The 24,356-nt window shown below is 38.1% G+C and overlaps 2 protein-coding genes and 2 pseudogenes across 3 annotated transcripts; all 4 read right to left on the bottom strand.

Annotated features, from left to right (window-relative positions):
- Nucleotides 1-8,897: 8,897 nt before the first annotated feature.
- On the bottom strand, nt 8,898-10,304 carry LOC143552713 (lignin-forming anionic peroxidase-like). Its single transcript, XM_077042861.1, has 3 exons — nt 9,979-10,304; nt 9,531-9,888; nt 8,898-9,443 (listed from the first exon to the last, which is right to left on the bottom strand). Exons 1-3 carry the CDS (start codon nt 10,024-10,026, stop codon nt 9,055-9,057), a joined length of 795 nt encoding a protein of 264 aa, XP_076898976.1. The 5' UTR covers nt 10,027-10,304; the 3' UTR covers nt 8,898-9,054.
- A 2,558-nt stretch (nt 10,305-12,862) lies between these two features.
- On the bottom strand, nt 12,863-14,357 carry LOC143552714 (lignin-forming anionic peroxidase-like; annotated as a pseudogene). The gene is made up of 3 exons (XR_013138697.1): nt 13,837-14,357; nt 13,390-13,746; nt 12,863-13,300 (listed from the first exon to the last, which is right to left on the bottom strand). The product of XR_013138697.1 is annotated as a lignin-forming anionic peroxidase-like (transcript).
- A 3,365-nt stretch (nt 14,358-17,722) lies between these two features.
- On the bottom strand, nt 17,723-20,123 carry LOC143552734 (lignin-forming anionic peroxidase-like). The gene is made up of 4 exons (XM_077042879.1): nt 20,079-20,123; nt 18,649-18,849; nt 18,200-18,557; nt 17,723-18,111 (listed from the first exon to the last, which is right to left on the bottom strand). Exons 1-4 carry the CDS (start codon nt 20,121-20,123, stop codon nt 17,723-17,725), a joined length of 993 nt encoding a protein of 330 aa, XP_076898994.1.
- Nucleotides 20,124-21,537: 1,414 nt separating this feature from the next.
- On the bottom strand, nt 21,538-22,278 carry LOC143552688 (lignin-forming anionic peroxidase-like; annotated as a pseudogene).
- Between the last annotated feature and the right edge of the window lie 2,078 nt (nt 22,279-24,356).

Below are 24,356 nucleotides of genomic sequence, written 5' to 3'. Positions count from 1 at the left end.
GGAGAGGGTTCTTTGTAATCCACACTTTCACTCTTCTCTTCATCTTAAGAACGATTTCCGACGAATACTCATCTTTCAGTCGAGCATTCTCTTGAAATCGTTTTCTTCTTTCTTTTGCAAGATGTCGTCTCGTGATCTCGAATCTACAGCCGATGACAAGAGTACTGCTGGCGAGTGCCAGTGTGCTCTGCCTGTCGATCTGTATCAGTACGTCGTCAGGAAGTTCATGCTCGAGTCTCTCGAGCCTGAGTTTCCTGAACCCCATCAGACGGTGTACGATGCCCCCAGAGGCAAGATCGGGGTATATGCTGCATTCTTTGTTTATGGGAATCTTAGGTTCCCATTGACAAAGTTTGTGTACCGTGTCCTGGAGAGGCACGGTGTGCACCTAACCGAGGTGCACCCGATGGCGATTACCAAGACTCGGCACTTCGAGTGGGTGTGCCGGATTCTGGGCATTGAGCCCTATGTTGACCGCCTGATGACCTTCTACACTTGGAGGTGCATCCAGGGGTGGTATACGTTGATAACCCGGATAAAGGGTTTGAAGATTTGCGCAACCGAGCGCAGTCTTCGCTCGTGGAAGCGGGAGTTCTTCTTCATCTCCGCTCGCGCCATCCCCCTTGCCATGAAATTCAAGAACGGGCAAGCACTTCCCAGCCTTCACGCCTCCAACTACCAGGAGGCGGAATGGTTCTCGAAGATATCCCGAGTCCAATCTCCGGTTTACCGGTTTGCGGAGTCCGGGATGGTGATGCTCGGGATGAGCCGGGTGTGGAAGGATGCGGATGCGCGAAAGATTCCGATCGTCCTCGAATACGGTTCGAACTCTGTTCCTTACGGTATGCTTTGTTTCTTTTTGTTGATTTAGAATCTCTTCTAACTTCTTTCCTGTTTATTTCAGAGGGGAACGACTGGCAGTCGCTCATGTACCCGCGGGAGGCTGACGGTCCCGCTCGGATGGGTACTCGCGCTCTAGACGAGAACGAGTTGCCCATCCTAGAACAAACGGCGGATCGGTTCGTGGAGGTCTACCCGCTAGGCCACGAGATCCTGAGCGCCAGGCGGCCAGGTAAGGCGCTATTCGACCCTTGACCCCTCAATGTTGAAACCTCTGCTGGAATTCCTCTAATCGTATGTTCTGATGAGGAATCCGCAGATGGTCCTCCGTTGGTGCGGAAGAAGAAGGCTGCCGGCGGGAAGGGGAATGAGAAGGTGGCCTCCACTGCCGATCCGGTGCCTCGGTCTGATTCGGGGACCGAGAGCGAAGAGGTGGCGGGGAATCCCGGTGGTGATAAGACCACCGCTCCGGAGGCTGCGACGATTGTCACCTCCGGAGAGCCCAGGATGACAACGGTGGCCGGCGCAAAGAGGCCGGCTCCATCGGGTTCGTCCCCGCCTGTCCGTACCTTTAGGCTCAAGAAAACCCGTAAGTACAAACTTCCTTTATCTTTAACTTCATAGCTTAATATCATTTAACACTTTTCTTCTTTGTGTAGGCGTGGATGTTGACGCATTCCAGGGTGGAGCGCAGGGGAGTACCCCTCCGCCCATGACGGTAGGCTTGGTCAGCCTACCTGAGGCGACGACCCAGGCGCCTGCGCCTGCTTCCGCTGGTTCAGTTGCTCACTCCTTTGAGCCGACTGTTCCAGCTGTGATGACGTCACCGCCGGCTGTGAGTGCCATTTTTACCGCATCTTTCACCGAGCCGGCGGTTACTTTTGCTGCGGATTCCGCAGCGGCGACCGCGGCGGCCGCGGCGGCCTTTACCATGCCTCCTCCGTCATCGGCAACGACGGCCGATCCTTCAGGTATGCATGGGGCTTATCGCCAACCTCTGCCTCCTTCCCATCTGCCTGACCTCTTTGATGGATTTCCCTTGGGTTCAGGTGATGGGTTCGGCGGCTATCGGCCTGTTATTGACCCTACAGGTGCGTAGGGTTCTTTTGGCCTATTTTATATTTTTCTATCATCTTTTCCTAACTGCTCTTTGTTTTTTGCAGTGTCGGATTCCAATGAAGTGTATGTTCCACGATGGAACATTCGCCGAGGAACAACCCTTCGCACCCCTGTGGAGTGCGTGGAGTGGGCTCGTCACGCTGCTCCTAGTGGTGCGTTGGGGGAAGCCATGGCTAGCTACCAGAAGGGTAGGCTAACCAATGAGCTTCGAGTTCTCCTGGCCCGGATGCAGCCGCGCGTCGAGCTGCTTTGTCGTGAAAACGACAAGTTAAAAGCAGCTCGCCTTCAGGAAGTAGCTCAGGCGCGGGCTGTCCGGGAGGAGAATAGAAAGCTCTCCGCCGCGGCGGCGGAGAAGGAGAAGGCGTTCAAGGCCCTTGAAGTTGAGGTTCAGGCCCGTCTTGAGGCTCGCTCCAAGGCTGCCCAAGCTATTAATGAACAGCTTCGGCTGGCTAAGGAAACTGCTAGGAACGCAACTGAAAGGGCCACCAAGGCTGAAGCTGTTGCTGAGCCTCTACGCCTGGAGAATGAAGAGCTTAAAGCCAAATTAGAGGCTCTCCAGCAGGCTCATGATGCCTTGGCGATGGAGGACGCGAAGAAGCTCCAAGAGATCCTGGACCAGAGGGGCGTGCTTGACCACACTGAGCGGAAGCTAAAGGGCGTCGAAGAGGCTGCTGCAAAGGAAGTGTTGCTTGCCAACCTTAATAAAAGTGAAGCCGAACGCGCCTGTACCCAAGCTCAAGCCGCCCTCCAAGAAGCTCTGGTTGCCAAGGAATGGCTTCTTCGAGAAGCGTTGTCTCAGGTAAGCTTCTCATGTCTTTACGCTTTTCTTTGTAAATAGAAAAGGTTCTGATACTTGTATTTTTTCTTGTAGGTTGTGCATCGGGTCTTTGCTGAGACGTCTTATGACGATGCTATGAGCGCAGCCCTCAACGCTTCTCACGAGGATGGGGAAAAGGTCGGCTTCCTGCTTGGTCTAGGGTTCGTTGAGAAAGGCATCCCGCCTTCCAACTTCCCTTTGTATAATGTTGATACTGAAGCTGTTTATGACCAAGCAGTGAATCAGTATGCCGCCTTCCCGCATCCGGTGGTGGAGAAGGTGAACCAAGTTGCTGCTGCTGATGATGGGCTAGCTATCCTTAAAGCTTTCCTTGAACTGCCACGCTCTACTGATGGTGCTGGTCCAAGTGGAAGTGGCCCTGAAGCCTGATCCTGAAGATCCCTTCCCACTGTTAGGATAGGAGTAGCTTGTATAGATTTATTTTCTTGTAGGCGGGTAGTTACCCGGCCATTCTTGTAATGAATCATTGTGAAATATAAATCTTTGTGCGGGTAAGACCGCTACTTTCTTTGGATTCCTTGCTTTATAAACGTTATATGACTTGCATACTTTAGTTTAAATTAGCAATTTTCCAAGTGTTTAGAATAAGTTAACCTTTGAGCGTGGTAGATAATAGGTTGAAGTTTTGCTTCCTCTTTCGTGATTGTGCGGGTAGGACCGTCACTTGCACTTAGTAGGATGGCTAAACTTTACCTACATCTGACCTGCGTGGAGGTTTTCCTCATCTTTTTTTGAAATTTCTAAGTCTTTAGGATAAGTTAACCTTTGAACGTGGTAAATAATAGGTGTGAAGTTTTGCTTCCTCTTTCGTGATTGTGCGGGTAGGACCGTCACTTGCACTTAGTAGGATGGCTAAACTTTACCTATATCTGACCTGCGTGTAGGTTTTCCTCATCCTTTTGTTAGAAATTCTCTGTTTGAATAAATTAACCGTTCGACGCGCGGTTGTTAATAGGTTAGTGTTCAGTTTCCTCTATCATGATTCATGCGGATAGACCGGCACTTTCATTTAGTGGGATGACTGAACTTTTCCCCTTCAACTGACCTGCGTGAAGGTTTGCCGTTTTTTGGGTTTATGCGGGTTTTGCCGCCTTCCCCATGCAACGACTTTTCACGTAATTATGCGGGGAAAACCGGCATATCTGTGTTGAATAAATTAACCGTTCGACGCGCGGTTGTTAATAGGTTAGTGTTCAGTTTCCTCTATCATGATTCATGCGGATAGACCGGCATTTTCATTTAATGGGATGACTGAACTTTTCCCCTTCAACTGACCTGCGTGAAGGTTTGCCGTTTTTTGGGTTTATGCGGGTTTTGCCGCCTTCCCCATGCAACGACTTTTCACGTAATTATGCGGTGAAAACCGGCATATTAGTGTTGATAGTTCATAAAGTATAAATGTAAAATCATCAGCGTCGATGTTCTAAGGAGAATCATTTCCATTAGAAGTGGCTCTTGGCCTTTTCTTTACAAATTTGGAATTGATCTACATGCAAACTGTGTAAATGAGCTCCCTTCCATGTTGTTGGGATGGGAGTGCCATCGAGCCGATACGCACCTGGTTCGGGATCTCGTTCTTTACGCAGCATGTAGTCTCCATATTGAAGCTGGAATTTTATTCGTGTTTTCCCCAGCTGGGGTTCTACACGCATCAGCCTGCTCAGCGTTCATTGCGCCACGAGGTGCGCGAGCGTCCCATCTCTGACAAATGCTTCGACCATGTCCTTTACGTCTATGCATTCTTCGGTGTTGTGGCCTTTTGTCCTGTGAAAGTCACAGTATTTGCTCCGATCAGCATTGTGACGATGTCGGATTATTTGAGGCTTTGGCCATGGGAGCTCCTCGGTGGCGAATATCTCGGTGACGCTTTTGGTGAGCGGCGTCCATCTGGAGTTCTGGTTCGACCGTACGTTATCCCTTCCGCCTAACCGATGTTGCAAGCCGGATGAGGTGTCAAAGTTTACCCTTGACTGCCAAATGCCTAGCTTTCGCTTTTTGTTTAATCGGGCGGTAAGGACGTTGTCTTCCCTTGTTTTCTGGGTGTAGAGGTTTGTGCTCTGGGGGAGATCTCTACCCAGTTGCTTCTCCGTTTCCGCAAAGCGTTTAGCTGCTGTCATGATGGCATCCCATGTGGATGGCATGCCATCTTTACCCGTTAAGGTGCGGATGAGCTCTGGGTCGTTCGCGCCCTGAATAAAAGCAGCGCGAACAAGATCTTCGCTAGTGTTACCCAGACTTAGCTTCTTTGAGTTGAAGCGAGTGATGAAGTCTAGCAAAGATTCATCTTCCTCTCGAATGCATTTGAGGATTGTCCATTGCTCCTCGGTATACTTTCTTTGCTGGCTGAAGTGTTGGCTAAACTTCTGTTGGAAGTCTGCCCAGTCGTAGATGTGGTTGACCGGTAGACGATCGAACCACGCTCTAGCAGCCCCAACAAGCGTCATTTGGAACATGTAACACCACGTAGGTTCCGTCCAACTACTGACGGTTGCCCCTGCTATGAATCTGTTCAAATGATCATCTGAGTCAGATATACCATCATATGTGCCTATGCTGGACATTTGTTTGACACTTTTTGGGGCAATTGCTTCCGCAATGTCCCTTGCAAATTTGGACGTTCCCGCATTTGCAACGTTTGGTCTGAATGTTTTGGAGAAGTCACGTGGACTTCCACCTGTGTTTTTTGGTTTGAAGGCTTTTCCAAAATGCCTTCTCGGTTGGGAGTCCGTTTCCTTACGCTTCCCTTTTGCCCTATGGCGAGGGTTCGCGTCGGTGTCGGATTCCTCCGAGTCATCGTCCAAGTATTCTTCGAATTCGTCAGCCTGTTGGACGGAACGCAAGCGTTCGTCCAACTCAGCTTGGAATTCCTTTTGACGTGCCTCCGCCCATGCCTTAACTTCATCGAGTGTTTGGCGGGGGAGTCTTGTTCGTTTCTCTAACTGGGTTTCGGTGAATCCCAGTGAGCGATTATTTACTGCACTTGCCCCAGCTTGGGTAACTGGGGTAGTGTTCGTAAAATTTACTTCACTTGCCCCGGCTTGGGTAACCGGGGTAGTGTTTGTAAAAACTGTGTAGCCGGTATTCCCCCCAGTAGCTGGGGTTGTGGTTACCGGAGTTTCTTTAACCATCTTTCCAGAAGTTTGAAAAAACTGGTGAAAAATGAAGTTCTAGCTTTATGCACGGATGACATTTTTTTTAAGTTCTATAAATCCTATCGAGCCGAAACGATAAATGTTTGTATAACAGTGTCGAGCTCAAGCTCAACTTTCCATCTTGGTTTAAAATTTGACATGAGTTCAAGCTCGCCCTAGTTGTGCTCAAGCTCGGCACGTAACCAATCCTAATACAAGCCAGTAACACAAAGCAACTTATATGATTTCCAATTGTATCAAGTTGGTATTTTGTTAAGCATGTTAAGAAACATACATCCTCGTCGTTGGTTTTACACAAATGTATTTTAACATTTTATTCATGAGATATAAACTTGGAGATGTGTGACAGTTGACGCTACGATATAATAATGGCTTTGTGAAGGTTTACCTATGCTTGGCTCCATGTCAAGCTCTTCTTGCTTATCGCTATAGCTTTGCTTGTTTTGACAACATAAGTCTATTGTGCCATTAAAGCATAAACCGTGATGCATTTGGTAAATTGCATTGAGATTAATAATAATATGGACATATGAACCATGTTTGTGATGAACCTACATGTTGTATTTTTTTTAGCGAACATATGATTAAGTGCGTTCAATATCCTGTTAGTGATTTCAGTTAGTCAGCTATAACAAAGCGTCTAATACAATTTAACTTGTCAACAAAATTTATTTACGTTTTGTAAAACTCTAGTGAGCTTTAAAGTGGTGACTAGTGACAAGTAGGTTTTGTTCTAGCAATTTTTAATGGCGTCGATAGACCCGTGCCATTTTAGATATCTTTAGTGATTGGAACATGGTTAGCATGTTTAAAGGAGAGAAAATGACAACCGAGAAAATAGGAGGTTCAAAAGATAATTTTATCCTTTTTTCTTTTTTACATTTACACGCCCTTGATAAAATTATCAAAATACACCTTATGTTTGTACCGTTTTCACCGAAACTTATTTCAATAACTTTAGTAGTTACTTTAAGAATAACAATACTTGATTTACAGAATACAACATGATTGATTACTTGTGTTTTAAATAGAAATATAAGAGAGAGTTAACTGTACTAATGGTCTAAGTTATTTTACCGGGGCTAATCATGCAATATGATCTAACATTTGAGTCATGTGTGCAATTTTTATTTATTTTTCTCGTTTGTGGGCCTGACTTAATGCTACTTGTTTTCATTAATTTACCCAAGGCCCAATACTAGCCCCAATTTCTTTGTATTTTCATTGTTCTTGAAGCACATAAAAATAATCCAGCATCAATAGTTTAGGGCCTTAGGCTAGAGGTGCCTAAAAGAAAAGGGGTTGTACAGACCGGGTTTTGGGTTTCTCCTCAGAACCGGAACCTACTTGGACCCGCCAGAACCGATTCCACCAATATTCGATCAAAACCAGACCCAACCCTACCGAAACCCGATAAAAACCCGGTCAAACACCTGACCATACCGGAATCGGTTCCTACCCGACCTGGTTCTTGAATTTTATTGACCATACTCGAAACCGGTTCCTACCCAGTTCCGAATCCTGATAATACCCGGTTTATGCACCTCTAGTTTAGGCTTGCCAGTCATATTTAAAACCCAATTAAACTTCACTACCCACAAATGGATTAATTAATAACCATTTAACCTAATAGTTTCTAATAAATTATGTGTAGATTTATCACACATACTTAACCCAAAGTGATTTTAGTCTTAAAAGAGTGTTTGATCAATTTCCTCAATTATCATGTTCTCATATAATGTTTTTTAACTCCGTTTTCTCATTAACCTACAAAGCTTGAAAACAACTCTAAATTGCATGTCATTAACACCCTTCCAAACCCACATCATGCACCCTAATGAAATTACTGGGAGGTGTCTTCTGAATTTTGTTCTTTAAGCTCACCCGTTCCTTAACTCGTGAAGTTACTTTGACCGACAGTTATTCATCAAGATTTTGTACCAAATGATCTTGGTGGTTGTGAATGTTTATACACTATTAATCAACTAAATTTAGTGTTAATATATTTTGAAGTATTGTAAATGCATATGTTATGCATCTCAAATGGAGAGGGAGGAGTGAGCCACGCTGGCTCACACTCACAGGAACACAACGTTATCCTTGCATGAGCGTGAATCTATGAGTTCACTTACATTTGTGAGATTTGAATAAGACTCTATTTGACTGTTTGTTAACATTTTAAAATGGCTAAAGTTAAAACAAAATATATTTTATTTTTATGACACTCCTATATACACCCATAAAAATGTGTTGGTTAAATAATTATATGATTATTTAAATAATATTTAATTAAATATAATACAATTATAGATGTATACATATATAAATATAACTCGTAATATATTAAATAACTTAAGACAACGTTAAAATATATATATTGATCATACAATATATATCTTGGACTATTTAACGAAAATCTAATTTTTATAAATAGAATTAATACGTTTAAAATACAATTGTTACAACTTTTAAAGAAAGATATATATAATATATATTTTATATATAAACTTAATATAAACAAATTTTTAAAGATATACAATGACAAGGCGACACTAAGTCACAAGTCGGTGAATATGAGAGACCAACTTTGGAAAGTCGGTCATGGTTGGTTATGTTTCCTAATTACAATATGTTTTCTAACTATTTTGTAGTTATAATTGGTAACGTCTTGGCTAACAAGTTAAATTAATCTATATAAATAACCGAGTTATGATTAGACATTATTGAATGTGTGAGATGCAACTGAAGTTAGAGGTTATCAAAGAAAAACATAAGATACAACCGAGTTAGAATTTATCAAGAATCAATTTCATCCTCGAAGCTACAACATTACATTTGGAGATAAATGATTACAAATTGCATTCATAATATGATAATTAAAACAAACAAAAATTAATTTATAATAAAAAATCAAACCCACAATCATATTATTCAATAGCCACACCAACTACAAATTTCTCTTTACACGATTCTAACAATCTAATGAACTCTTGGGAGTTTTATTTCTTTACACCTTGAGATAAAAATAAATAAATGAATGAATAAGAAATGATTACAATGGTAATTTGCAAAGTCTCGAACAAAGTAGAATGGCATATAAAACATCTAGGGAAGAGCACCACAAATCCTCCGTATGACTCCTTCATTACCTGTTAACGGCCTTATTTCACTCATCTTTACCATTGCAGCTGCAAAATCCGACTTGAACTTTGAAGGATTGTTGCTATATTCCCTAACGATGTCGTCTGTTGATCCACCACTAAACAACACTTGATCCGATTCAAGAAGACCCTTCTTTTGTATCAAGTTCTTGAAATAATTGTAATCAAACGAATTTGGTGTCACCAAATCAAGTGGCGCAAGATTTCCATTTCCATCGTTTATAGGGCAACCACGTCTACGTGTGCTAGAAAATCCCGCATCAATGTCTGATCCGTTGTTGTATATTCTATCACGAAACAAGAAGCATTGAGCTTGTCCGATGGTATGAGCTCCTGCATTAGTCCCATATCTAATATTAGCGTACAATTTTTTTATACAAAAGATATGGACCAAATAGAACTATCCCATAATAAAATTACCTAATAATGCAACCATGTCACGAGCACTAAGTCCGTTATCACCAAAGGTTTTAATAAGTGAGTCTAGCGGTGCTTTAAAACTAGGAAGACCGGTTTCTGCTAGAGCAAGACTAGCCGTGGTTGAGTCTCTTCTTCCGAGCTTTACAGACCATGATGGACCACCGACCATTTCTGATGCATCATGAGCGGCCAACGTTAGTACATCTGCACATGATACAACTCCAGGACAGAGCTTTTCAACCTCAGATTTTGCTGCCTCAATCACTTCATATCCTCTTACTGAACCCTTATTAGGCAAAGCGTTCTTTTCACTTATGATTGTAGGACCATCATCTAACAAGATTGATGCGTCACAACCCTACATAAAATGTTACCAAAACTTTAAAATCTAATGTATTTACCATATGACATGCATGCTAAACATATACACGTTTAAGCTAATTAGTACATGGACAAAGCAGTCATGGAAGTGGAGGCGAAGGATGGAAGCTGCCATGCGACGTTCACGAGATATAGCTGTTCTGATGGTGGTCCTAATCGTACGTAGTGCATTGGGGCATGAACCGTCGTAGAATGTAGACGATAACTGTGCTTCACATGGTGTATTGTAAGCAGCAAAGAGAACTAGCAAGAAGAAGATAGGTGTAATAATATTTTAGAAGCCATTTGAGGGCCGGATGCTTTGGTTTCTTTGAAGTAAATTAATGTTTGGTGAGAGATGATGTAAATGAAAGAGCATGGTGGAGATTTATAGTGTTTGTGTAAACCGTGTGGTGAAGATGTCTTTGTTTGATCAACAGTTGTATCATGTATGATGTTCTGACTTTGTTCTCTTGCTAGATGATGCATGGAAGCTCATCAAAACTTTTATTTGACTTTTTCACCAAGTCAATAAAGTTAACTTCCTAATATCCCTTCTTAAAATTGTAATAATATGTAAAACATGTATCCAATGCCAGCTAATAGTGTATAAAAATTAAAAAGAATAAAATCATTCTTTTAGTTGTGTTTCATAGACTATGTAGGCCAGGACAAAATCAAACCACAAAGTTGTACATATGTATATCAATTTGACATTTTCTAGGTCGATATATGCCTTCATGTTACTATGGAAAGGACTTTTTCTTCTAAATATTACTGCGTATCATTATATGTCAACACGCATGACAAGTCAATATCAGGTTACTAATCCCTAGTATCGTGAGAAGCAAATTGGGTATAATTTAAAAAGAGAGAAATAAAACGATTGTGTTATTATATATTATTATATACTTTTACTCAAAACTAATTTATATCGAATATAAGGTACGTTTTATTTATAAAATAAAGCTTTTATATTGTTCAAAACTAGATTTTTTGTACTTAATAATATATAGATTGGGGTGCCCTGAGGGTAATGTGAGCACTTTTACCCGGGGCACAAAAATTTTAAAAATTTTCTTATGTTATTGTTATATATATCGAATGCTCGAAAACTTATAAGCCCACTGCCGTTATAAAATCATTATAATACCATCAATTTGCTAATTGTTATGTTTATTGTTATTACTTTAATTGTTGTTAACAAAATTAGTTTACAAAATTTAGTTCGTTAAGACCTAAGAAACATATTTTTTTTCGGGCTCAACTACTTCTCAGTGTCGCCACTATATAGACCTTGATAAAAGAAAAGTAATTGATACAAATGACGCGTAAAATCAAGTTAAACAAAGACTCAAGATCGAGGTTTTATGATTCGAGAAATGAGGTATGCACATTATCACAGCAACATTATAATTTCATGAACTTATCACGCATATAACTATTAGAACTTAACTATGCTGAAAAATTCTTTTGTTCGTTTGAAACTCAAGAAACCCTATAGATTTATATAGTTTCTTAATAATAACATAAATTCATGTCATCGTAATATTAAAATAATTCACAAATATACTTTTTAAATTAATATGGAAAACTATATCTATAGTTATCCTTTAACTAATAAAAGAGTAAATTATTTGTCGCATGTCATTTTATGATTAAACCTTAGCCTTCTTTCCCCGCCTACACACCTTAAACCAAATTCCTTGACAAACGAGGACATGTCCTACTTGACCCATGTTGTGCCACATATGGTTTTTTTTCTAGCATACACACCCCTTTGTGTCTTTGTGATGCATTTCTCCGGCTGTTCAAATTCCTCTTCTCTAATCCACCGACGACTCGACATTTCAGGTTCACGTTTTGACCTTGCCTTTAATTAGAGATTCCTTAGGCTCTAATGTTGATTCTCGCATTGTATAACTTTTAAGTCACTGACATTGCTGCCTATAAGCGATATCTTATCTACGAGGTTCAATTTTCATCCTATATGTCTTCTAGGTGTACAATTTCACCCTTTTACACAATGTTTGGTGTTTGATTTCAAGTAACGACACATCAAGTTACATACATAGAAATTATACTACAATTTATAGGATATTTGGGAGTATTTGTTTTGTTTTGTTTTTTATTTTTTTTAATTTATGTGTTTGATTTTCAAGATGTTTTTGTGAAGATACTAATGCAATACTCAACATTGCATATAAGTTTACTATTAGTTAACTTGAATTGCTATTATTATTAATACATAGGGGAATTGTGTTCAATATAAACTGGGGTTCTATAAGTTGATGTTCTCTATATATATCATATTTAATGAGATCATAGTTTATGATAGTGGGTGACATAAAATATTTGAGTTTCCTTTGGATAGATAATCGTTCTAAGGCTTTTTCTATATATAGGTTGGAATAGATGAAAATGTTTTGTTTTGTAAATTGCTTGTTCTGTTGTGCCTGTTAGTGGCTTGCTAGCTGCTTGTTCTCTTGTTCAATGAAATTTACTGTTTAAAAAAGAAAAAGAAAAAGAAAAAAAAAACTATTGCCTGAATCTTGATATATCACAGATTTATTTATCAAGTTAGGGTTAAATTGTTTAATATTCACAAAACAAAGAAAAGAGCATGGAAGACAACATGCACCAAGTATTTTTTTTCCTTAACTAGCAAACATTAAAAGAAAATTATCGAAATTATTACTGTATTATTTTTTAAATGTAATGTAAGCATTCAACCAAGCGATCTTTAAAGATTTGAAGCTGAAAGTTGAATTGGAATATTTCGGACTGAATTCGATATTTGGAGCAGGTTCGAGTTTGAAACAATTCGATTCGTATAAAAAATGAAAAGATATTATTCAATTTAAAAAGATGATACCAACTATAAACATGAAATATATGTTATACAAACGATAAATGCATAGAACTATTGGAGCATTATTTTTTACACTTGAAAAGTAGAATAAATGAATCAAGAAATAAGGGTGATATAAAAAGGATCGAAAAAATAAGTAATCGGTATTCAAAATAATTATGGAAGAGCACCACAAATCTTCCGTATGACTCCTTCTTGACCTGTTAATGGTCTAATTTCACTCATCTTTACCATTGCAGCTGCAAAATCCGACTTGAACTTTGAAGGATTGTTGCTATATTCCCTAACGATGTCGTCTGTTGATCCACCACTAAACAATACTTGATCCGATTCAAGAAGACCTTTATCAAGTTCTTGAAGTAATTGTAATCAAACGAATTAGGCGTCACCAAATCTAGTGGTGCAAGATTTTCGTTACCGTTGTTTATAGGGCAACCACGTCTACGAGTGCTAGCAAATCCTGCATCGATGTCTGAGCCATTGTTGTATATTCTATCACGAAACAAGAAGCATTGAGCTTGTCCGATAGTATGAGCTCCTGCATTAATATGACCTCCAATATTAGCATGCATTTCGTTTTTATACAAAAGATAATGAATCAAATATAACTAGTTGGTAATAAAGTACCTGATAATGCAACCATGTCACGAGCACTAAGTCCGTTATCACCAAGGTTTTAATAAGTGAATCTAGCGGTGCTTTAAAACTAGGAAGACCGGTTTCTGCTAGAGCAAGACCAGCCGTGGTTGAGTCTCTTCTTCCTAGCTTTACAGACCATGATGGACCACCGACCATTTCTGATGCATCACGAGCGGCCAACGTTAGTACATCTGCACATGATACAACTCCAGGGCAGAGTTTTTCAACCTCAGATTTTGCTGCCTCAATCACTTCATATCCTCTTACTGAACCCTTATTAGGCAATGCATTCTTTTCACTAACAATTGAAGGACCATCGTCTAACAAGATTGATGCGTCACAACCCTACATAAAATGTTACCAAAACGTTAAATTCTAATGTAATTACCATATGGCATGCATGCTAAACATATACACGTTTAAGCTAATTAGTACCTGAACAAAGCAGTCATGGAAGTGGAGGCGAAGGATGGAAGCTGCCATGCGACGTTCACGAGATATAGCTGTTCTGATGGTGGTCCTAATCGTACGTAGTGCATTGGGGCATGAACCGTCATAGAATGTAGACGATAACTGTGCTTCACATGGTGTATTGTAAGTAACAGAAAGAACTAGTAAGAATAAGATAGGTGTAATAATATTTGGAGAAGCCATTTGAACTAGGGATGTTTTGGTTTCTTTGAATTGAATTAATGTTTGGTGAGAGATGATGTAAATGAAAGAGCATGGTGGAGATTTATAGTGTTTGTGGTAAACCGTGTGGTGAAGATGTCTTTGTTTGATCAACAGTTGTATCATGCATGATGTTCTGACTTTGTTCTCTTGCTAGATGATGCATGGAATCTCAACAAAACTTTTATTTGACTTTTAAACTAAGTCAATAAAGTTAACTTCCTAATATTCCTTTTAAAAATTGTGATAATATGTAAAACATGTATCCAATGGCAGCTAATAGTGTATAAAAAAGAATAAAATCATTCTTTTAGTTGTGTTTCATAGACTATGCAGGCCAGGACAAAATCAAACCACAAAGTTGTACATATGTATATCATTTTTGACATTTTCTAGGTCGATATATGCCTTCATGTTACTATGGAAAGCACTTTTTCTTCTAAATATCACTGCGTATCATTTTATGTAAACACGCATGAATAGTCAATATCAGGTTACTAATCCCTGAAATCATGAGAAGCAGATTGGTATTAAAAAACGATAAATAAAACGATAGTGTTATTATATATTTTTACTCAAAACTAATTTATATCGAATATAAGGTGCGCTTTATTTATAAAAATAAAGCTTTTATATTAATGTTCAAAACTGGATTTTTTGTAGTTAATAATATATATATATAGACTGCGGTGCCCTGAGGGTAATATATGTGGGCGTTCGGACATGACATTTTTTTCTGGGACACAAAAAATTTAAAAATTTTCCTATGTTATATACAATGTTGCAAAAGTCGCTAAGCGGTCCCTAGGCGGCCTACCCCCTTGGAGGGAGTACTCGGAGTACTCGGGGAGTACTCAGACATGATAAATATAAAGAAAATTAGATTTTGGGTAATATATATATATTTCAAATATCATAAGTTTACTAATATTTATAACAAAATAAATAAATATCAATATAAATAAGAGAAATGCATTTTTAAACACTAAATTATTCTAAAAAAAGTTAATCATTAATTAAAAATAATGATATTCGTTCTTTAATATTATAGAAATATGAATTATGTTGTATTGTTTTAGTCAAAATAGACCCAAGTTAACCGATTACATGTGATTCAGGCTAATGTTGACCACATTTGACCAATTTTTAGTAACTAGGCGGGGTTAAAGAAACTCCCCTTGGCGCCATACCTTGTAGCGAGTACGAGGAGAGTACTCGGCCTTGTAGACCTACTTTTACAACATTGGTTACATATACAGAATGCTTGAACACTTATAAGCCCACTGCCGTTATAAAATCATTATAACACCATAATTTTGTTAATTGTTATATTTATTGCTATAACTTTAATTGTTGTTAAAACTTAAAAGAATTAGTTTACATAATTTAGTTCGTTAAGACCTAAGAAACATATTTTTCCGGCTCGACCGGGGCACGTGACTTCTCAGTAAATTATAAAAACTAATGACGTTTAAAATCAAGTCATTAAAACAAAGACTCGAGATCGAGATTTTATGATTCGATAAACGAGGTGCACGCATTATCACAGCTACTTTAAAGTTTCATGAACTTATCACACATATAAGTATACTAGAACTTATGCTAAAAATTTCGTTCGTTTGAAATTCAAGAAACCCTATAGATTTATATAGTTTCTTAATAAGAGCATAGATTCATGTCATCGTAATATTAAAATAATTCACGAACATACTTTTTAAATTAATCCGGCAAAGTTTATCTATAGTTATCCTCTACCTAATAAAAGAGTAAATTATTCGCCGCATGTCGTTTTATGGTTAAACCAAATTCCTTGAGACAAGAGGATATATCCTACTTGACCCGTGTTGTGCCACATATGGTTTTTTTTTTCGCATACAAACCCCTTTGTGTCTTTGTGATTCTTTTGTCCAGCTGTTCAGGTCCCTCTTCTCTAATCCATCTACGACTCAACATTTCACGTACCAATTTTGGCATTGCCTTTAATTCGAGATTCCTTAAGCTCTAATGTTGATTCGAGCATTAATGTATAACTTTTATGTCACTGACATCGCTGCCTAGCTATAAGCAATATCTTATCTACGAGGTTCGATTTTCATTCTATATGTCTGCTAGGTACGTGCACAATTTCACCCTTTTACACAATGTTTGTTTGGTGTTTGATTTCAAGTAACGATACATCAAGTTACATATACAGAAGTTCTACAATTTGTACGATAGTTGGGAGTATTTGTGCTGTTTTTGTTCTTTCAATTTATGTGTTTGACTTTCAAGATGTTTTTGTGAAGATGCCAATGCAATACTCAACATTGCATATAAGTTTATTATTAGTTACTTGAATTGCTATTATTATTATTATCATTATCATTGTTATTATTATTATTATTTAGGGGAATTGTGTTCATTATGATATTGAGTTCTTTATAGCACATCTCAAAGTGTACTAACAGATAAACAATTATTAAGTTTAAATGAGTGATTATGAACCATTGTTCTTTTTATCATATATATTTAATGAGCTCATTGATTTTTTTATTTGCTTGAGGAGTGATTTGTATACTTTGTAGTTTGTACCATTTTAGTTGTGTTTATATATTTACTTAATGTTTTTCTCCAACTTCCAGATGGGCATTTGGATTGACATTTGGCTTGAAAATCAGCCACTTAAATCCTTGTCCCCAAGACTTTTCATGTTGGACAGATGCAAAGGTTGTTGTATCGCCGATCAATGTCTAGTCGTGGGCGGGGTAGTATCATTTAGTTGGAATTGGAAACACAGCTGGCTCTTTGGAGCTCAGGTCAGTAAACTCCAAGGGCTGCGGTTCATCCCTCGAAATATCTTCGACATCCACAAACTACAACCATATTCTGGGTCTTTGTTTTAAAAAGAAAGTTGTTCAAGCTGTAAGTATTGTTGCTTGCCGGTGCATTTGGAGAGCCCAGAATAAATTATACATCTTCTTGAACGAGGCGGTTATGATCGAGAAGATAGTATGTGACATAAAATATTTGAGTTTCCTTAGGAAAAATAGTCGTTCTAAGGCTTTTTCTATATATAGATTGGAATAGATGAACATGTTTTGTTTTGTAAATTGCTTGTTCTGTTGTCCTGCTAGTGGCTTGCTAGCTGCTTGTTCTCTTGTTCAATGAAATTTGCAATTCAGGAAAAATAAAATAAGATTATAGGCTTAATCTTGATATATCACAGCTTTATTTATCTAGTTAGGGTTAAATTGCTTAATATTTACAAAACAAAGAAAAGAACTTGGAACACAACATGCACCAAGTATTTTTTTTACCTTAACTAGCAAACATTAAAAGAAAATTATTGAAATTAATATTATTTTTTAAATGTAATGTAAGCATGATTACCGAGAGTGTTCAACTAAGCGATCTTTAAAAATTTGAATTTGAAAGTAGAATTAAAATTCAAAATTAGAATGCGGACTGAATTCGATATTTGGAACAATTCGATTCTTTTAATTAAAAGATATTATTCAATTTAAAAAGATATTAACATGATCTATATGTGATACAAACGATAAATGTAAACAACTATTGGAGTATTATTTTTTACACTTGAAAAGTAGAATAAATGAAATAAGGGTGATATACAAAGGATCGAAAAAAGAAGTAATCGATATTCAAACGGTTATGGTAGAGCACCACACATTCTGCGTATGACTCCTTCCTCACCTGTTAATGGTCTAATTTCACTCATTTTTACCTTTGCAGCTGCAAAATCCGACTTGAACTTTGAAGGATTGTTGCTATATTCTCTAACAATGTTGTCTGTTGATCCACCACTAAACAATACTTGATCCGATTCAAGAAGACCTTTCTTTTGTATCAAGTTCTTGAAGTAATTGTAATCAAACGAATTAGGCGTCACCAAATCTAGTGGTGCAAGATTTTCGTTACCATTGTTTACAGGGCAACCACGTCTACGAGTGCTAGCAAATCCTGCATCAATGTCTGATCCGTTGCTGTATATTCTATCACGAAACAAGAAGCATTGAGCTTGTCCGATGGTATGAGCTCCTGCATTAGTCCCATATCCAATATTAGCATACACTTTATTTTATTCAAAAGATATAGACCAAATATAACTATCTTATAATAAAAATACCTGATAAGGCAACCATGTCACAAGCACGAAGTCCGTTATCACCAAAGGTTTTAATAAGTGAGTCTAGCGGTGCTTTAAAACTAGGAAGACTGGTTTCTGCTAGAACAAGGCTAGCCGTAGTTGAGTCTCTTCTTCCAAGCTTTACAGACCATGATGGACCACCAACCATTTCTGACGCATCACGGGCGGCCACAGTTAGTACATCTGCACATGATACAACTCCAGGACAAAGTTTTTCAACTTCAGATTTTGCCGCCTCTATCACTTCATAACCTCTTACTGAACCCTTATTAGGCAATGCATTCTTTTCACTTACGATTGTAGGACCATCATCTAGCAAGATTGATGCGTCACAGCCCTACATAAAATGTTACAAAAACCGTTGGAATCTAATGTAATTACCATATGGCATGCATGCTAAACATATCCACGTTTAAGCTAATTAGTACCTGGACAAAGCAGTCATGGAAGTGGAGACGAAGGATGGAAGCTGCCATGCGACGTTCACGTGATATAGCTGTTCTGATGGTGGTCCGGATTGTTCGTAGTGCATTGGGGCATGAACCGTCATAGAATGTAGACGATAACTGTGCTTCACATGGTGCATTGTAAGTAAAACAAACAGCAATCCAAATATAAAAAAGAATAAACTCATTGTTTTAGTTGTGTTTTATAGACTATGCAGGCATGGACAAAATCAAATCACATACATTCATGTTAGTATGGACTACGTCTCTTCAGTCTTTATTTTTTTTTTATATAAATATTAGTCTATAAGGTCTACAGGAGGTGCTAATAAATCCTATTTAACCCGGGAGTAGAATATGTCAACACACATGAAAAGTCAAATTTGTATAATTTAAAAGAAAACAACATTTTTTTATTATTATTCTTTTTAAGATTAATTTTTACACTCATATCTATCTTCTATTTCCTATTTTTATATTTTAACCATATTACCATCCCACCACCAAAGTTGAAATGACACAATACTTTTATTATAATTTATAATAGTCTTTTCATTTTAAATTTATAGTAGTTACCATAAATTTAAACAATAATTTCTTTTCTTTCATTTATATATAATATTTCTATATTTTTTTAAATTAACTATATAGAATATAAAGTACCTTTTATTTTTAAAAACTTTGATATTGTTTAAAACTAATTTTTTGCACTTAATATTATATATACACCAGTTAAACGAATAAGTGAAAAGAACTACGGGGAGAGCAAAAACGATCTTTCTGTCTTCATTAAAACGTCAAAGCACAAACTCGTTAAGGCCTTCACAATCCAACAATTTCTCACTTGGTGGTTTGAATTCTTCAAAATGTCATCCGCTGTGAACACTTGTACCTCTTGCGATCTCCTCAACTTCTAGCTGTAATGACCTGCTTATCAATTAACCCAAAGGACTGTTGCAACTCCCTTTGAGCTTCAATACATCAGTCACAGCTATATTCCCCTAACCTATTCTTTATCTTTGCCATGTCCACTGTAATAAACTGCCCGTTGTCAGACTATGAAATACCATGAGAACAAACACTACCCATTGTAAGCAAATAATCCAATGGGGAGACCCTTTTAGCCAGAATACTGGGTTTCTTAACTCACTGTTAAACTAGAGTTGTAAATGAAACACGACATGCGCTCCCACTAGCATAATGTCTTTTGACTTGTTTACCCTTCTAAACTCGTTCATCTTCAGTCTTCACTCTGACTTTGGGTTTGTCACTTGCAAAACAAACCCTCCTCTACCAACTAGATTCTATGAACCTGACTTTGTATTTCATTACAAATAGATTCATTCCTTCTAGTGGTATATCAACCATATGCATGGAACCCCTCTTTTTGCCATGTACCAACACAAGATTACCTTCTCCCACCTTACATTGTGCCCGTGATCGTCCGGCTTCCCCATGAGGTTAGCATCCTTTTTATATTTTGAACAACCCTAATATCTCTCAAAATCCAAGTGGAACTAGTTAAAGTAATCTAAGTAGTAGAACTAATAACCGTTGCCACTGTTCCGGACCAACTATTAGGCGGTGAGAATAAAAACACTAGGCCTTGAACTCTATCGTTAAATTTAATGTCAACTAACCCTAAACAGTATATTATTGAGTTAAGATTATTTATATGCGTTGTAACTTATCCATCTTTGGTCATCTTCATGTTTACCGGCTCATGGATCAAGTAAACCTTATTTTCTATAAGGCTTCTCATACATATTTGATAATGCTATTTCCACCATTCCACAAGTTGTGGTATTCTTCAAGAGATCATAGGCAACATTCAACATTATTTGACAATGATAGCCTTATCACTACCCAGGAATTCTTATACAACTTATCCCAATCCACTTGTTACATTGTTTTCGGTTTTCTCTTGTTAGAACTGCAACCAAGTCCTATCGATATACAAATGCTTCAATCCGCATCTTCCACAACCTTTTCAATTGTAACTTTCTCTTCTTCTACCATGACACTAACTAAACGAAAGAAGCGCATTTGAAACAGTGAATCGAGAACAATAACGTGTGCTTGAACATAACGGTTGTTCTACTAAACGTTGTTAAAGATTCAACATGTATAACAACAAACTGATAATCAGAAAAATACCGAAACAAAACCAAAAACGATAGAAGATGGCTAGCCACAAGTCAAGGGTTTTGATATGCGTAAATCGGTCGCCTACCGCCTGACCTCTGGATAATCTATCAACGTCTTTATTTGGTTATCTCAGACTCGATGATTTATAAAGGTTCAATAGCTACGACAACTTGCAAAAAACCTTAAACCCGTGGACGTAGATTACACACAAAATGATAACTTGAGAAAAGTAAAACACGAGCACACAAGGATTTATATTGTTTGATTATGGTGTCTAATCTACGTTCACGAGCTGCAACCAAGATTTATTATTGCTCTGCTTTTCACAGCTGCAACCTGGGTTTGGTTAGAGTTTAAAATGATTCAATTATGGATAAACATATATATAATCAATTTAAAAGGTTGATACTCCCTCTATCCCATTAAAGTGTCCATTTGTCCTTTTTTATTTGTCTCATTACAACTGTCCACTTTCAAAATTTATTACTCAATTTTAAAGTTTACGCTTAAACACACACAAGTGCACAACTAACATTAATAAACAATATTAATGAACTAAATTTCCAATGGCATTATTTGATAAACAAAAAAAATAATCATTCAATCTACCTTAACTTTGTGTTTTTCAAAACATAACACTTTTAATGGGACGACGGGAGTAATATTATTAAAAAATACGTAAAAATACAAACATACAATATAATGACCCTTAGGAGGTTTGTTTTTACACTTGAAAATAAAATAAATAAACGTATTAAGAAATTATTACAACGGTAATTTCCAAAAGATAAAAAAAAAGAAGTAATCGATATTTGAAACAATTAGGGAAGAGCGCCACAAGTCCTTCGTACGACTCCTTCTTGACCTGTTAATTGTCTTATTTCACTCATCTTCACCATCGCAGCTGCAAAGTCTGACTTGAATTTGGAAGGATTGTTGCTATATTCTCTAACAATACTGTCTGCTGATCCGCCACTAAACAACACTTGATCCGATTCAAGAAGACCTTTCTTTTGTATCAAGTTCTTGAAGTAATTGTAATCAAACGAATTAGGAGTCACCAAATCTAGTGGTGCAAGATTTTCGTTACCATTATTTATAGGGCAACCACGTCTACGAGTGCTTGCAAATCCTGCATCGATGTCTGATCCGTTGTTGTATATCCTATCACGGAACAAGAAGCATTGAGCTTGTCCGATAGTATGAGCTCTTGCATTAATCTGACCTCCAATATTAGCATACACTTCATTTTTATACAAAAGATAATGAATCAAACTAGTCGGTAATAAAAATACCTGATAATGCAACCATGTCACAAGCACTAAGTCCGTTATCACCAAAGGTTTTAATAAGTTAGTCTAGCGGTGCTTTAAAACTAGGAAGATCGGATTATGCTAGAACAAGACTAGCCGTAGTTGAGTCCCTTCTTCCGAGCTTTACAGACCATGATGGACCACCAACCATTTCTGATGCATCACTGTTGGGTTTCAACGGTGGTTCGGAACGAAAATGGATAAACTTTTTAACCCGTTTTAGTTAATATATCGTTTCAATAGTTATTAATCCATATTAATAATCAAAGATATAAACGAGTTACAAAAACGCAGCGGAAAGTTAAACGATTTAAAGGAACCATAAACGGAAACCCGAACCCGGATCCGATTACAACCAATATACGAGTACGACTGAACATAAATAATAAACAACCATAGATAAGTATTCGATATACCTCGGTTATCGAAACCGGGAAGACACTGAAGGTAAACGAGATGAGCTAGATGACACAATCAATATCCAATTGAACTCCGGCGACGGCAGCACCTATGAACGGCGGCGGCACGGCTGCAACAGGAGGCGGCTCGGCGTCAGATAGATGGGAACGGCGGAGGACAGAAGGACAAAGGCAGTGAGCTGCAACAGACTGCAACAGACAACAACACAACAGCAGCAGCGGGTCGGTTCACCGGATTTTTGAGCTCGCCGGAGTTACAGGTCCGCCGGAAAAACGATTTGAGTGTTTTTACGGTCACCGGAGCTGGTAAATAACTGCGGTGGTGCTAGCGGTGACTAAGGATCCAAGGTGGTAGCTGTGTGGTGTATGTAGTGGCCGGAAAAACGTTCGCCGGAAAACCGGTCGTCGGAAAACGGCACCAGATATTAAAGAGGGCAGCTAGGGTTTTGTTTTTGTTAAGGTTTTTTTAAGGTTACCATAAATAGATAATACTTATGTATTTATAGTGAACACATTTAGGGTTAAACAATTAAACCAATTTGGGCTTGAGCCCAATTAACCAAACAAAGTCTTTAATCAACATCCAGTCCACCTAATTTATTGTATCGGGCCTAATTAACATTTAAGTAGGCCTTTATCTCGTCACCCCCCGTTGTAACCCAGTCTGGGTCACATTCGGGTCGGTCGCGTTGACTTGACCCGAAACGACCATTAAATCCAACAGTCTCCCACTTGGACGTATTTGGGTCAAGTATCACAACGCTAACAGCTAGAGGCGTTCTAGCTACATATAGTTGTCCCCAACCAAATATGACAATTTTAAATCCATAACCAAAGTATCTTGGAATACCTTATTGCAAGATAATGAATTTATAGTAATCGTTGTCATCTATCCTTTCTGTATAAGACATCAATTGAACAATGAGACATGGATCATATCAATCTCATATAGTGTTCAATTATTGTAGTTCTCGATATAGAGTCAAAGTGGTCCAATCAAACACACAGTTAGTTTGGGTGAGGCCTCACACTTTACCAGTTTGAATCAACGAGGGCACCAATATGTCTAACTGTTACATTTTAATGTAAGAGTACAGAATCCCATCTTGACTACATACAACTCCCACTGAACTCCAGAACATTCCCAACCAATGCCTTTATGGCTGGCAGTTACGCAACAACGGTTGACATGATTAAAGAATATTCCTCGGTAAACGAAAGTTCTAATATGTATCTCAGGTCTAAGGATACTAAATGAGCATACTATTATCAAAACATCTTATGATCAAGATCCATGAAGATGATTTGATGCGAGTTACATCCAACGTCATTCATAATGAGGTCTGTGAGTTTGGAAGTCAACTACTTGAGTCCAAAGTCAGAATAATCTTAATTCAGAATCGCTCCCACGAGTCTGACCGACTACGGATAATTTAGAATACAATATTCACGGATTAAACGTATTAAAATGAACACGGTTGTATTATTCAACGTTTGCATTTAACCATTAAATCAAAAGTGAACAGAAAGGTACAACTGATTAAACGTTCATACATCCAAATACTAAATCAAAATAAATCACTAGCAAGTCTAAGCCCGATAGAATCTCTATGCTGATCATGCTTGTCTTGAGTCATCGGCTTAGTGAACGGGTCAGCTAGATTTTGATCTGTGTCTACTTTGCTTATCACGATGTCACCTCGTTCCAATATTTCCCGAATAAGATGGAACTTCCTTAGAATGTGCTTGGTTCTGTGATGAGACCTTGGCTCTTTGGCTTGAGCAATAGCACCAGTGTTATCACAGAATA

Source organism: Bidens hawaiensis, unplaced genomic scaffold (assembly GCF_021521415.1).
Source record: "Bidens hawaiensis isolate Kalapana, Puna unplaced genomic scaffold, B.hawaiensis_p1.1 tig00017009_1, whole genome shotgun sequence".
Classification (NCBI taxonomy): domain Eukaryota; kingdom Viridiplantae; phylum Streptophyta; class Magnoliopsida; order Asterales; family Asteraceae; genus Bidens; species Bidens hawaiensis.
Note: the sequence above shows the minus strand (reverse complement) of the source record. Positions and strands in the feature narration are given on the sequence as shown.

Coding starts and splice junctions, on each gene's coding strand:
- LOC143552713 (XM_077042861.1), bottom strand. CDS start 10,026: ATGGCAGCTTCCATCCTTCGCCTCCACTTCCATGACTGCTTTGTCCAT. Junction 9,889..9,978: donor TCCATGACTGCTTTGTCCAT/GTACTAATTAGC, acceptor CATTTTATGTAG/GGTTGTGACGCATCAATCTT. Junction 9,444..9,530: donor TGACATGGTTGCATTATTAG/GTAATTTTATTA, acceptor GGACTAATGCAG/GAGCTCATACCATCGGACAA.
- LOC143552734 (XM_077042879.1), bottom strand. CDS start 20,123: ATGGGGAAGCCGGACGATCACGGGCACAATGTAAGGTGGGAGAAG. Junction 18,850..20,078: donor ACAATGTAAGGTGGGAGAAG/GTAATCTTGTGT, acceptor TAAAACAATGAG/TTTATTCTTTTTTATATTTG. Junction 18,558..18,648: donor TCCATGACTGCTTTGTCCAG/GTACTAATTAGC, acceptor CATTTTATGTAG/GGCTGTGACGCATCAATCTT.